Source organism: Lepisosteus platostomus, chromosome 7 (genome assembly GCF_059453375.1).
Source record: "Lepisosteus platostomus isolate fLepPlt1 chromosome 7, fLepPlt1.hap1, whole genome shotgun sequence".
NCBI lineage: Eukaryota > Metazoa > Chordata > Actinopteri > Semionotiformes > Lepisosteidae > Lepisosteus > Lepisosteus platostomus.
In genome coordinates, this window is record NC_142617.1 from 49,185,856 (window position 1) to 49,201,432 (window position 15,577).

A 15,577-nucleotide genomic window follows, 5' to 3' on the forward strand; every position below is an offset into this window, starting at 1 on the left:
ACAAATATGCTTTGTTATGTGGACCATTTGGGCACTTCTGAGAGTATTAAATTGCAAAGTAATGAAATATGAAACTGAAACAATGCATACATAAAGAAATGCTTTAAATATAATCTTTAGGAAATAATCCATTCATCTCTTTTAAGAAAGGCTTCTTAAAATGTCTTATTTAGACTCCTAAAACACAGAGGGTTATGAGCAGCCCTCAGCTTTGCCCGTTGTTTGTCTAACAGGTAGTTTTCATTATCTACTGATACTTCAGCCTTGCCAAAGGCTGCTACATATGTCCATTTAGACCTCACACATGGATAATTTACAAGCTTCAAAACCTCTTTTTAGTCACTATCATAAAACGCTGAGCAGTTTTCAAACTATTTATTGTGTGTTGTGTTGTAAAGTGAGAAGCAGAGAATTCAAATGTGTGATCAACTGAAGTTGAGATAAAAGTCACTCAAGCAGGCTCTTATAAACCTAATATAAACAGGTAACATTTCCTATCAGCAAGAGCCAAGTCTGAAGGCAAGGTCTGTTTCATAGCTAAAAACAGCAAAGACAGCCCAGACAGAAATTTACCTCCTCCTGCTTCAATTGTCTGTCTATTAGAAATATACTGACGTTCATAGCCACATGAGAAGGAAATGTGGTCGGTAAGTATCCCCAGATTGTTTTCACTAAATTAAACTGGCAGATGTCATCAGCTCTATTCTTGCCATCTCTACTCTCAGTGGTCAGATGATCCTGATTTCATCTCTGTAGATAAAATGTGTAACGGAGCAGCAGATTCCTCCCACATTATGTAAACAGAAAGGATCCTGGAAGATAATGTCCTCCAAACAGCGGTTCTCTGCTTTTCTTACACTTGTAAAGGTCTGTCAGAACCACAGGGGAGAGAAACTTGAGAGACCTCCTCTTTAAATAATTGTTTTTCGTCCAAACCGGCTTATATTTACACCCTTTTACACAGAAGCAGTTTTTTTTTACTGGAGCCATTCAGGTGTTCAAGGGTACAACAGCAGTAGCTTATCTGTGATTCAAACACACCACCTTCCAGTTGTATGTCCAATATCCTATCCTCTGCTCTACATGAGCTTTACACTTGACCATTAGTGCTCGATCCATGCTGCTGGTATGACTTCTATAGCACTCTTCTGATAACCTGCGTGAAACCTGTGTGAAGGTGTCATTTAGCATTTCTTTATCATCAAGAATTATTAATCTCCTGTGAGAAACTACATACCGCTTTTATTGTTCTTTTGTTTTAGTACGGAAGAAAATGCTTTGGATTATTGTTAATGCCTCTGTTACTATATTTCTTTTCTCTCTTGGCAATTCTAGTACCTTGTTTCAATGCTCCTTTTGTCTCAAGTCGGCTGCATCTGTTTCTCTCAGTGCTGAAGTGGTTTTCTGCCACATTCTTGATTGCCTGTGCATGAACCTCATCACAGTGGAAAAGCCTGACACGGGGGCTGGTAGCCGGACAGTCTGGGTGAGGTGAGTTTTAATTGCACCGATGATGTCAAAATCAGAAATATTATGAAGAACTGGGACTGTTGGTTTCCAAAAACACCCCAGGGTGCGCCTGAGGCACAGTGCAGAGATTATACTAGTCCCAGTGGGGTAAAACTAAAGCTAGACCCTTTTTTACATCTTAAGTTTTCTTTTTACAGCAGAAACAACTTAGAAAAAAAGCAGGAGTAACTCACTGGCCAGCTCCATTACGTAAAGAACTAAAAACGGCCACGTTTTCACAGCAGAAAGAGATATGCCTGACACTTCCATCATGTGTGAATGGCACCCAGCTCAAAATACTGACTGGTGCAAGCCTCAGTGGGGTGATGGACAATGGGGGAAAGCAGCACCAGTCTGCAAGCATATGATGTTCTGGAACAGACACTAAGACACTTTCCAAATACAGGACTTTTCAACAGTATAACTAAAAAAAGCTTAATTGTATCAATTGTGGCCTGGGGAAGTATCTGTTCAGTGGCTGTAGGTCACCCAAAGCATGTATATTGTATACAGAAGTCATAGACTTCTATTTTTTAACTATTCAATGTTTTTCATGGTTTTCCACCCTGTGCTTTTTGTCTTTCTCATAGTGGATCTGATAAATCTTTTAGTCTCACACCTGTATTAGGAACTGAAGGCCACTGTATATATTCACAAGAGAATAAAAAAACAGCCTTTTCTCCCATGAGACTCGTTTCTCTGATTTGGCATTTTGTGTCACTTTATCCCTACACACAGAGACACACATCAGGTCATCACGCCATCAGAGAATTGCTGCTCTCCAAACGTAATGCCCAGGGGTGACAGCTTTTGACACACACACACAAACACACACACACACGCCGTAGGCAGTGGAGCTGTAGGATCTGAAATCCGAAGAGGACTTCAAGGATGTAATGCTGAGAGCTTTCTTACCCTGGCTAGAAGGGCTGTGTTCCATGTGATGGAGAGGACAGTGACAATAACTCTACGGTAGAGCTTTCTGTGGATTTGACTGAGTGTCATTCTGATTTAAGCCTCCTATCTCATTCCAGGTGTCTCTACAGAACAGCCACACTCAGTTCGTTCTGGTCTGGGGATGTGAAATAGTCTTGAGGTTTTTGTTCCACCTGAGCTCCTTATCACTTCATTAAATCAATTATTGACATAATTGGTGTGAATGAGCTCTACAGAGGTTTTTAAGTGACTAATAAATCCTGCAGGGCTGTGACTTTAGAGCTCCAAGACTGAGCATGACAACTGTGCAATACAACAACACCCAGCAAATCTGCAGGCACAAACAGCTTGGCTGTACGAGCGCTATTTCATAGAAAATATTCATTTAAATTCTTATAAGCCATATTCACTTTTTAGAAAACAATCTGCTTAGCGCTGCTGGTAAGACTCAATTTTTCCCTAAGCAGAAAACTAAAAGAAACTATTATGCCATTAACCTCTCAGCTTCTGCATCGTGAGCTTCGGAACATCGGACATCATGCGCTGTGAACCAGTTTGAATGGGGGAACTCAGAACAGCATCCACCATTCTCAGCTGTGAATCTGAATTTAAACAAAAGGGAGGTGACCGAAGCACACAAAACAAAATATGATAAAAAATCCCTTTTGAAAATTATTTTGACCATTGCTGCTTCTGTTTTTTTTTTTTTTTTAATCCAGATCATAATGTTAAAAAGAAGGCAGGTCTTATATTAAGTGCCGTCTTCAATGATACAGCTTAAATATCTTGACTGCTGCTCTAAGTATATATTTTCATGATGTGTATCTGCAGTCCTCTACTGCTGTAGATTCCCATAGCCTGGGAAGTTCTTATGATCCCACCGATTCCTCCATCTGCATGGCCAGGAGTGTCACAGGCTGATGAATGTTGGAGGAATTAATCACCGGGCAGAGGCTGCTTTAGTGAGAGTGAGTTACGGCCAGATCTGACTAAACATAATAGAAGTGACTGTGGGCTGTTAGTGGGCTATTGATGATCTTGTTAAACCTGTCCATGTCATAATTAGATGAGTATTCAAAAATGTGGGGGGCTGTCCAAGTCTGGGATATGAATGGAGCATGAGCGCAGTGAGACACAATGGAAAAGGAAAGGAGGATTTTTTTTTATACTGTGTGGTACATAATTCAGATAACGTTTTAGGAACCAGAGCTACTGGAAACATAGTGGTGATGGCGGCCCTTCAGTGAAATGAATGCATTTTGAATGGAAATACTGCTACACTCCCAACACACGTTGCTGATCACTCCAGGCAAGGAGGAGTCACTCCGATTCCATTTTTTCTATTTTTAGTACAGTGCTGGTCTAGTATCCTATTGTAAAAACGTGTCCAATAATTACACGACTGAATACAACAAAAAACAGAAATCCATCATTTATGACTCAAGAGCCAGTATACACAGATTCTGGTCTTGGAAGCTGAGGTAGCATAAAAATCCTGGTAGACATTCTTTACTTTTTATTTTAGAAACTAATCAAGAACTAAAAGCTTGCATGACTTTCAGTGTTGTATAAAAACACTGCACTGCTCTCAGTTTATTCATACCAACGCAGTCAATATTCTTGGAAACCTCTTTTAGCTTGGATATCCTTCAGGAGACTCTTCCTGTATTCTTATGATATGTTATATTACACACATTTAATAACTGCAAGCTACCCAAATCCGCAATCTCTTACGCAGCGCTGTCTTAAAACTGAGGTCGAAATTGCACAAGCACAGTGCAATGTTTTTTATATTTTACCTTCTAAACTTGCCCAGAAATTATTTATTTTTCAAGAAACAGGTATATGAAAAAAGAAACACTTGCAGTTTATTTTAAATTGTGCAGAAACCATTATGATTTTATTTTTCAATCCCTCCTAGTGAAGAAATGAAGCACTTTAGCTGTTGGGTCTCTGTTATGCTCATTCTCCCACTTATACAAACCAGGAGAAACACTTCATCTCCATGCGACGTGCAGGCAAATAAATTGCTTTTTAATAGTTAAACTCATTGTAACAAAATGATATTCTTTAATGAAGCAAAAAAATAATTAATTATGCTCTCGGAGTTCAGTGTTGTATTACTGTGCAGCTGCACAGTGACAACAGGAATTTGAGCAGGGAAAAATCAATAAAGAGGCAACACCACTCATCACACCAGTCGGAATCCTGGATGTGTGCTTCTGCCCTTAGTGTGTGTGCTCTAATGAGGACAAAGGATAAGTAATCTCTAATTATTTCATTCTGTTTGCATTCTGACAGCCTTCCTGGTTAGGGTCAAAAGGTAACAAAAAGTTTTGGAAAAGGAAATAAACCTGTATGTTCATTAAAACACACAAGCTCACAAATGTAAATCACCATCCCATACTCATGTATGCATACCTCTAGAGTAATAAAGTAATTTACTTGGTACAGCTTTAAGCAGGGTATTGTAATGTTATTATATTCTACTTAATTCAAAGGGGCTTCCATTAAATCCATATTAATACTTAATATTTTTAGGGCAGTAACATCACAAAGTGTTACTAAGATACACCAGAGAGCAGTTTTACATCACGTTCTGCATTACTTCGTACAATCTGGAACAAACTGAGATCTTGCAAATCTATCCCGTCTTCTTAAAAGACCTGGCCATTGTGGCTTTAATCTGTAGTTCTGATTTAATCCTGCGGTAAATATGGACTGTGCATATAAACTGCTGCTGTTACCCACGGCCTGCCTGCGTTTTGCCTTTAAGATGTGAATCTCCAGGCCAGTTGAAACTCCCTCTTAAAGCAAAATGGAACAGAATGTGATTGATTTAACTTTAAATTGCGAATTAAATTGATGGATGGAGCTATAATCAGATCCATATTATGTCATTGCTGGGCTCTATTGAGATAGACAATGCACTTCAAGGCGGTGACAAAATCAAAAGAGAGGACTGTGTGGGCAATTTGTTGGGTGAAATACAAAATGTGTGTGAACACGAGCGTCTCACGGCTCAGGCTGTAGTCGTAATTGAATTCACCATTTGATTAAGAAACTATTAGTTGAGGAAATAAGAGGTGCTCCATATTGTTAGTCTCATTTGTTTTCTTCAATACCTTGTGTCTCAGGCTTTCCTTTGTTGTTACTTCATTTACATTAATTAAATAATAATTGAGGACATCTACAAAGGAAATCCCTTTTAATTCTAATGGTTTTAGAACCTGTGGGAGTTCCCGTTAAGTCTTCATTCCTCTGCTGGTTACGATTTGGATGAAATTTAAACAATGAAAGGATCTACCCCGAGTTCACCTGTGACACCAGGGTGCCTGTAGCTCAGGAGTGGTGTGGTTGATACTGTTGTTGACAAGGTTATTATTTGCTACTGTTGATTTTTTTTTCTTAGCAAACATTCTCTGTGGAAAATGTGTCGCGGACGCGCATTGAAACCAGTCATTGAATAGATCCCCCACTCGCTAAGAAAAAAAGCCTTGATTTACAAGTGTTTGTTCAACCTCACAAACTGCAATCTTTAATGGCTCACGTACAAAAAAAGTACAAGCTAGCCCTGAGAACATGTTGTGTGAAAGCGTGGAGGAAAAAAAAAGAGTTAAATAGAAGTTTTCATTCATTTCATTAGCTTTGTTCGGAGTGCAAATAACTTGACATCTGTTTCTATGTGTGTAATTCCTGTCACCAGGGGGCGCTGAAACAGAGGTGATGCAGTTTGACACAGTTCGTCCAACACGGTGAGTGATGCTGAGCTACCCAACAGGTGGCACTGTGAATTTGACAAAACGAACTGAAGTAACTGGCAGAGGAAGAATACGTGTGTATCTACAACTGTGATGTCTACCAGCAGATATTACCATTTTAAACTACATTATACAACTCGGTCTGGTAATTGCAGAGATTTTCGAATGGTTGTCAAAATCTCGTGCTACACAAGTAATTGTGTGTCATTTTGTGAAGCATTTAATTCAATGTTTCAATAAAGAATGAACTGATGGAATGGACCAATGGTTATCTGTGTCCCAAAGTACAGTGTTTTCTTTTTCCGGCACGTCTTTCTTATTTCAAAGTTATTTTGTAACATCTTACTTATTTCAAAGTTATTTTGTAATCACATTTTTAAGGTAAAAAAATAATGTTAAGACGATACCGTACACGAACCATAAACTAGTACTGTTTTCAGATGAGTTACAGTTAAAGAAATCATAGTGTGCAGTTCTGCCTTTATTCTTTGAGTGTGTAGATGGTGTGTGAGGTGTTTTTGCGGTTAAGTGCAGTAAATACTGAGTTATAGTCAAGCCTTTCATATTTAAAATCACTTAATTGGACGCGTAGGACTAATTTATGCAGTCCACTATGGGTGGCGGATTTAAAATGTACATAGAATTAGAAAATATAGTCCTCCTAATGTGACGCTATCTGTAAAGGACTGTTTAAAAAAGGAACATCCGAGCTCCACAATTTCCCCAACTTTCCTTTACAGTACGTGTGTTTTCCGGTGACTCATTGCTAAAAGCTATTTTATGAAACATTTTGCATAAGAATGACGTCGTCTCTACGTCTACATGTATCCATTTCAATTATAACAATAATCAAAATTGTGCTGGGCTTCAAAAAATTTCCGATTAATTCTTTGAGCAGTGGAAAAAAAAAGTTATTCTTCGACTTGATCAACGTGAGCGACAGGTTTCTCAACAAGCACTCGAAAACTTTTCAGCTTTCTACTATAGTTGACAATATAGGCAAAATAAAACGCTTTTGCTACCCCTGTTGCGACTGAATCTGTGCCAATTAAAACGCAGTTGTCGCATCCTCTTTACATTGTTACAATATCCATTGTCAAAAATCCAATTCTCTTACGTCATTCCTTTGTTTGGGGTCGACCTCTGCCGTGCTAACTGCGCTCCTCGCAGTGACTCAGCACTTAGATTGACGGCTGAAGACCCAGGATTCCAGTAACAAAAGCTTTTACCGTCAGACTTAATGCTGTGGTCGCAATAGAGAAAATTATTTCAGGAATTGCACTCAGGAGGGCAGTAACTAAACTGGACCAGACCCCCAAGCGAAACTTTTTTTGTGTGTGTGTAACTACACGCAAATACAAAATAACTTTTTGTTTCATTTCCAAATTTTTTAAACAGAAAAACCTTGCCGGTTGGCAAAACGAAACCATCGATTCCCTCTTTTCGCTGTGTGACATCAAGGATTTTTTTATTTGCATTGGGCGTTCTGTAGGGCGAAACAGCTGGAATATTTAAAATGTACAAAAACGTAAAAGTTTGTAATAGGTAAGAGAAAGAATATAAACGCAAATTAGCATAGAAAATCTGCTACAAATATGGTTTTAAACAACCGCCCGGCGTACAGGTACACAAGAAATTGTCGTTTTAAAAGACACAAAACATCTCATTCCTTGGGTAAACATCTGTATTTCCCAAATGGAATCGGTTTACACCTGGCAGTGGAACAGCCTGTTGTAGACCCTGTATTCAAGCATTAAGCCGTCCTAAAGGCTTCCTGTATTTGGATCGCGTTGGCTGGGCTTAACAAAACTCTCGTTTCGCGTGGGTTGGCTACTTTCAATTGTTTTTTTTTTAAAAAAGACATTAAAAACGACAGCTAGCGAGCTCCCTCTTACGATGATTATTTTTGGAATTTCTCATAGGAATTTAGCACTAAAACGTGTGGCAGCTACGAAAACACCGTAGACACTGAAACATGCAACAGCGATTGAAAACCCTTTCAGACAAATTCAACGGATTTCCTCTGTCGATGACTAAAATGAACCTCGGAAACCCCTTGAATGTGGTACTGTCGAGGCTCTGTCAGCGAGCTATAATTTGCATGCCATTTCTTCACAGGAATCTGCGTTTACAGACTCCTAAAACGCTAGCTGCAGAACAATATTAAACTCTCAGGGGCATTTATCTGGCCAAGCTCTTCATTTCCTAAATATCAGAAGGCCCCTTGGTTAAGTTACCTTACAATTCAACCCTTTTTGTGCCGTGCGCTCAAACGCCACAGAAAACCTAGTTTTCGTTTTCCTTACAAGCGGAATTTGGATTTATTGGTCGTTTGTCAGGCACGCCACAAACCTGCCCTTTGCTACCCACCGCCAGACAACAACTTTTAATTATCCAAAACTGTAATCACAAAAGCCGAAGGTTCTCCGAGCGCAAAAGGGATAAGATTAAGCGACGGATAAGATTTTGACTGATAACATTCCTACACCCCTCGATACTTCGTTAAACGTCGGAACAGTTAGACAAAGTCGTCTGAACCAAGAAACCGCGATAAAAGTATATAGGCTCTACAGCAGCATCGTTTTAACACCGTTGTCCTCTGTCCTTGTTCCCAAACGGCGGTCGTGCTCTCAAAGCATCCCCTTGGCTACCGCATGGACATTCACATCCGCGGCTTCTTGGCACATTTATTAAACGATGAGAAAAAATACAATATAATGCGAAATATACCCTTAACATACTAACCCCCATTAAACTACTTGAAGAGGGGGAAAACCACTCTCATCTACAGTAGGTCGTTAAAAGCTTTGCAAACCGTTCTTCCATTTGCAGTGTATCATAGAACTAATCTAATTTGCAGCTTCCAGTTTCTTAATGTACTCACTAAAAGTAAACTAAAGTTTTCTTTTTAAAGTTTACTTTAGTTTAGATCCGAAGTAGACCCTTTCTTCTAGCAAATGTAACAATGTTCCAGCAGTTACGAGTACCGACACACAACACCTTTTGAGATTCTTGAATTACAATCTTCCAAGCAAACATGTTTTCCAGTTCAGTGCGTCTGATGTTGACACCTAGAAGGTTAAACATAAAAAAAGGCGTTACACTTTACTACAGCTTACAAAAATATTTCAACACATGTTTAATCGGTTTCTGCAAACTTTTATGGCTGCTATCCATAACACAGTTTGTTTTTAGGATGCCTGGCCTTTTGTAGTATTTGCACACAGTCCAACTGTTGCTGTTATCTTTTCCAAAACACTCCACCCCAGCCACATTCTGAAACCGCTCAAACTAAGCCAAGTCCGAACTAATATCAATTATGCAAAACATCACCATTTCTGATGATACAGAGGATTTGGCTCTGTTTCCCTTTTGGTGTTTGCAACGCAGGTTTTACAGATCCCTGAAAAAAAAATATCCCTTTGAAAAGTCCATCCCATTCGATCTGAAAAACCTTGGAGATGGAAGGGTCCTTCTTGATTGGTTTTGCTTGCACTACAGAGTCAGCGAGTAATCCGCTGTCAGTCATTGACAGCAAAACATTGAGCACAGCACTCCCCTTTGGCTCACCATTAGCGGAAGGAAAAATAGTTCCAGTTTATTGTTAGTGGTGGAGAAAAAGGAAACTTTATGTTGCTGTTTATACAGAAAGTTAATGACAGGGAATGGCACCGGATACAACACAAGAGCCGAGCTTTTCGAGCGGAAAGCTTGTCCAATGCAATCGCATATATCTACTAAAATCTGTTTAGAAAACCCCCCTAACTTTTTCTGGCACCATCACCAAAACGAGTGCCTATTGATTACTTAATGCGTTGTATGCATGCAAATTGTGGTGCTACAAAGTGCAACAGTAGAATTAAAAAAAATCATTTTTCAATGTATTTGTCAACGTACCAGGTTGAAAATAATTTGACTTTTTACTCTGGTCTTATCCCACAGAAGGCGCTGCCTATTGATATGTACTCAGAAATTGTGTGTGTATAACTCAAGCTTTTTCTAACGAAAAAGGTGTTTTTATCGGTGTTTGCAACCGATGAACGAAAACCATCACGCCCCGCTGTCTGCTTCAGTTGCTGATTTTTGGACTTGCATTGAGTCCTTCATAATAGTGAAGACTACTTCTGCAAATGTTTTAATGTTAAAAAACGGTTGGGCGGATTGAATGCAGACACTGCTCCTGTAATCCAGAGATCTGATGCGGAATTGTCTGGTGGAGTTCATGTATATCCTTTGTTTCAGTTTTAAAGGAAAATTTAAAATTTGCTTTCTACACAGTCATTTAAGACACACTGCTGGTATACTGGTCCACTCTCCTCTCTGTGAAACTGTACAACCGCACTGAAAGCACCTTTCTCACCCTTAAAAGGGCACCAAACCACGCAGGTCACCCTGGGCTGGTTAATCGAATTCAGCTCTTGAGACGTTACATACAGTATAAAGTTTAAAACAGAAACTAAGAGGAACATTTGACTCTTACTGATACATTAGCATGTTAGCATGGGTGAATGCCTCTACAAAACAACCAGTGCACACACGCTATTCGCTAAATCGTCAGAAGGCTGCAGTTGTTCATTCACATCGCCTGCCAGGTAAAAAAAAATCAAAATCTTGAACACGCAGGTTCTGGATTATCTGGTCGCCAAGAAGATCACGGTAACTCCACGCTTTTTTAAATGGAAGAAATGACCTCACCGGGTCCCTAAGTATTTAGGTTGTCTCAGAAATGAATTTAATCGCCGACTAAGGACGTGTAATTCCAGCAGCAGGATTGAGGCTGTCTCTTTCGCTTGGGGGAGGGCTTGTCACCCCAGATGTACCCCCGGGGTCCGAGGGGTTAAGAAACATCTTTGGCTCCGCTTGGCGGAAGGATACAACACCCAGCGTCAACGTGGTGCTGAGGTTTGCGAAGCAAAAATGTCTGCCTAAGGGAAACTCGTAAGTTACATTCAGGGAATATTTGGCGAAAAATATTACCGAAAACTCCTTGATTCCCAAAACGAGCAGACGCGAAGAAGGAATACAAGGCTCGATTTTCCACCTCCGATCGCCCTAGTTGGATTTGTAAACGGAAAAAGGTAAAAAATATAGTGAGTTGGGAGAAAGGGGTTCGGACTAGGTGAAAGAAGTTGGGATACAAGAAAAGACCGGAGCTGGTTTGAGGCACGGGTCGACATTTGGTTGACTACTTTTACTGCAAATTGCATTCGAACATTTAAAGGGCATAACGGGTAAAGCGGGATACACGACAGGTGCTCTTGCGTTTTCTCTCGCCTAAAAAAAATCAGGCATGGCTTTACTTTATTTTGTTTTTAGCGCTGCACGGTTTCAGCCAAAAGCCTTTTCCAAAAACGTGAGACAGTCTCAGCGAGTTTCCAGACCACCCATTCTATAGAGTGTAGCCAAGTCCAAGTGCACAGTGCCGTTTATCCCCCCCAAAAAAACAACACCGAGTGAAAGAAAGTTAGTTGCTATCGTACAAGCAAATTCTACAATGGGCTGCTCCTGTGTCTTTATTGGCCAAAATCAACGCAGACCGATGTTGCGGATGCGAATGTCACTTCTCGGGAGCTTGTGGCGTGCATTTAAACCGTCCAGCGCAAATTGGGTTGAAGCATTGCATTATATCGATTTTTAGTGAGAAATGTGTCTTCTTAACTCCCTAGACGGGTTTTGGCTCTTCCAATTGTGTTTGGAGCAGTATGAGAGGTAAACACGTAGCGCAGAGTCCACACGGAAAGTCGATTCTATTGTTACAACTATTGCCAAGTGCTAGGCTAGTTTTTGCTGCCCATGAAGAATATACGTTTGTGGGAAATTGCCAGGTTAAATATTTATATTTCTTTCGAACTGGATTGCGTGATGTATGTTCTGTGAAATAATAAAAAAAAATCGGACACAGCGGTGATCGCCGAAAGCACCCGCAAACCAAATCAAGTTTTGTGTGTTATTAGCTGATTTTTTTATTTAGCGTGTTGTGGAGTTCGGCGTTGGGAGGATAACGCGGAGAAGCCTTTAATTTTAGTGGTGATTAAAGAGCTACTGGTCGTCCCGATTGTAGCTGGTCTACGTCTCGTAAAAAAAAAACAAAACCTTAAAATGAAGGAGATTCGTTTTCCGTGCTTGTTTTCTAGGTGTAGTTAAAGGAGCCCAAGATGAACCCTCAACAGCGGATTGCCGCTATTGGAACTGATAAGGAGCTCAGCGATCTGCTGGATTTTAGCGCGGTAGGACAGACGTTACATGTTGTCTTTTTTCATACTGCTTTCCTCCTCTTCCAAGGGAAATCCGTTTACAAGGCAGACTGGAAGTTGTCCACCCGTAGGTTCTGGGTTAATGACTCATTGCGAGACACCTGAACTTAGTTGTAACGTCTAGACCTCTTCAGATTAAATACTGTACTCTGGGTCACTCCATCTAGATAAGGAAAAAGAAAATGCTTTGACCCAATCTACGTGTTATAATCTGATTTTAAGGTTTGTTGGGTTTATCGTGCTGTGTTTAAAGATGGATTGTTTTTTTTTTAAATCAAGGTAGTTCTGTGCAAAATGACCGAAGAATGCATTCTAGCATTTAAGAGAACAAATTTTTTTTTACTTTCCTTGAGGCATATGCAGTTTTTTTTTTAAACGGACAGAAAATTGCTTTATATTAGCAGATCTCGAGCAGGAGTTTCCATTTCTCCTTCATGCACACTCGGGTTTGTAGTCGGTTTCATTGCATAGTTTCATGAAATAACCGTGTGATTCTGACTCATTTTTTGCCATATTATTCATTAAATAAAAGGATGGCGATGTGTACAGTGTTCAAACGCTTTGCATATATTACATCTGTGTTAAAATATGGATCGATTTCAGACCAAGTGGTATGAGAAAGTTATCGCAACAATTCAGATTTGTTAAAAATTAACAAACCTGAAAATACACCATTTTAATTAGGTCTTGTAATATGCTTTATATGTAAAATGCATGTCAGGAAGAATTTGTGTTTTTGAAGTATTTTTACAAGGTTGTTCACTGATGTAGGGGATGAGGAAAAGCTCATGTTGTGAGGCACTTAAAGTATAATTTTATTCTCTATTCGTTTGTTTTTTAGATGTTCTCTCCACCTGTAAACAGCGGAAAAAACAGACCTACTACCCTGGGAAGCAGCCAATTCAGTGCATCAGGTAGGGTAGAAACACATGTGGAGCCTGTGATTTAATAGGCTTTTCTCTTTGGGAAAAACATGCATAGTCATGTAGCCCTCTTATGATATTGTATTACTGCTGTCCTCAATAATAATAATAGTAATAAATACTGTTTCCTTTATTAATTGCTATTGTAATTAGATGTTGCAGTGTCTTACAGTTGATCAGTAACTAATTAAGGATTCATGCTGTATCCCCGGGCACAACTGAGAAAGTTACTGTTGTTTTTTTTGTAAGTGTTAATTAGGAGCCTATAAAAAAAACGTAATCAGTATTCATCATTCTCCTGTACAGTTTTTTTTTTTGCGTTATACATGCATTCAGTTAGCACATCTGGTGTTTGAAACCTTATATGTCCACCTGGAATTGGCATGGTACATGCATGCTGTTAGGGCAAGGAGATACTGCTAAACAGTTTCCTTGCTGAATAAAACGTGGAGAGGTACAGTACATACTGCGTACATTTGCCATCTTCAAAACTGTCTCATCGTGCTTGAAAATGCTGTCAAAAGTTGGGCATGTCTGTGTTTATTTCAAGTGCGCAGTACCTGTTTATTGGAAGTGAATAGGATAAATGCAGACCATATTGAAGAGCACTGCTTGACCTTTAAGGCTGTTGGGTGAAAGCACAAGTAGTACTGTACACTAGAATTATATGAGTTGACATCTGAAAGTATTAATTTAGCTGTTGCAGTGTTTTTAATATTGGGTTTGGTTGGGCATTAAGGACTGAAAAGGGTTCTTATGTACTGAAGAGTTTCATTGTCTTTAAAAGTTGTTTAGCCTGTGTAGAGCCATATGTCTGCTATGTGCATGCATGTGTTAATATCTCTGTATATGTTTTTCACATAGAGCTTTTCAATGAATCTGAAGTATTGATCTGTGTTACAGACTAAATGAATAACTCTGTATGCCGGCAATGTTATTGGAGACCTTTAATGTGAATTTCTTAATGACTGTACTGTAAATTAGCACGTGGTGAAAACTAGAAATAATATCCAGCCTGTTTTAATTATTAGATAATTCACAAAAATAGCACAATCAAGAAATAATGAAATTTAGATCACAGACTAGAACAATTGCTTTCTTTTTTTCTGTATTTAAATTTTACTTTTTGTTAAAATGCGTGTAAAGGAAATACAGTGTAGACCTCGCATTGAATTTGCTATTATGTGTTGGCGTGTTACAGACATGAGCTTTGTCAAAACGTGATTGTTGTTTTTATTGTGCTAATGCAGAAGAGGGGTCTTTTCCTGCTTTGCTGCATTAAATACAATTACTGCGGTAGTTCCCCTGGCCTGGGAACATCCTGTGAAGGGAATATGCGTCTGAGTGACACACAATATGAAGGATGTTTGGCTGGTCATCTCCCTGTTAGATGCTAAAGTTTATTTTAATAAAGACCCTACATCCCTGCAGAACAGCGGTAGCTGATTTCATTTTTTTGTTCATGTTTAATTTAAATATTGGAAGGGTGTGGGTATATCTGTGTCATTTCATTATTTCTGCTCTGGAAAAATGGGTGGAAGATTATTAAGACAAATACATCTGTCCCTGTTATGAAAACAATGCAGAGACAAATCAAATACTCTTAGCCAAGAGCTCCTGCCTTTCATATTGAAGCAGATCAGACTTGGTGGATAGTAGGAATGCGTGTTGCCCTATTGGTATAGCAATTAAGAGCATGCATGCAAAGGGTTTATAGGTATTGACTGCAAGTTTTTATTTTTAAAAATATATTTTTGTTTTCAGTCATAATCTGTTTTTGACTTGGGTTGTAAATGTAGGAAGATTCCCTTTGCATTCAACACTTTTTCTTATGTATATGCTTCCCTGGGGTTAAGTTGTTTGCAAGTAGGCGGTGATTTCCTGTAACTTTAATCCCCAAACGGAGGGACGTTTTTGCGGCCTTCACACTACATTTAGAGTCTTTGTGTTCTGAGCATACGTTCTGATTTCCTTACGTTTCTCTTAAACTCGCGGCTCATCTGTGCTTTGCTAAAGTGCATGTCACAGCCTGTTTCCAGTAAAAAAAAACAAGAGGTCGGTTATGAAAGAATGGTAGTGACAGAGAGGAGTTTTATCGATCGATTTAGTTTTTAGTTTTGACAAAATATTTAACTCTTTGCATACGTAGTCTTGTTTTGAGAAGTGTCATTAAAAAAAAAATGTGGGATAATTT

The 15,577-nt window shown here is 39.2% G+C and overlaps 1 protein-coding gene and 1 long non-coding RNA gene across 7 annotated transcripts in view; one reads left to right on the forward strand and one right to left on the reverse strand.

Moving 5' to 3' along the window:
* Nucleotides 1–5,956: 5,956 nt before the first annotated feature.
* Nucleotides 5,957–9,899, reverse strand: LOC148659034 (uncharacterized). The gene is made up of 2 exons (XR_015940299.1): nt 9,540–9,899; nt 5,957–9,277 (listed from the first exon to the last, which is right to left on the reverse strand). It is a non-coding gene; the product is annotated as an uncharacterized LOC148659034 (long non-coding RNA).
* Nucleotides 9,900–10,779: 880 nt separating this feature from the next.
* Nucleotides 10,780–15,577, forward strand: part of tcf12 (transcription factor 12) — a 119,293-nt gene continuing 114,495 nt past the window's right edge. For 2 of the 6 annotated variants that reach the window (XM_088640953.1, XM_088640956.1), the window contains exons 1-3: nt 11,078–11,284; nt 12,341–12,433; nt 13,302–13,374. In XM_088640953.1, coding sequence (XP_088497079.1) covers nt 12,362–12,433; nt 13,302–13,374 — 145 coding nt within the window. In that variant the 5' untranslated portion in view covers nt 11,078–11,284; nt 12,341–12,361. Of the gene's footprint in view, nt 10,799–11,077; nt 11,285–11,896; nt 11,916–12,340; nt 12,434–13,301; nt 13,375–15,577 lie in introns of those variants that run through there. The other 4 variants (XM_088640954.1, XM_088640957.1, XM_088640955.1 and 1 more) reach the window with 4 other exon arrangements.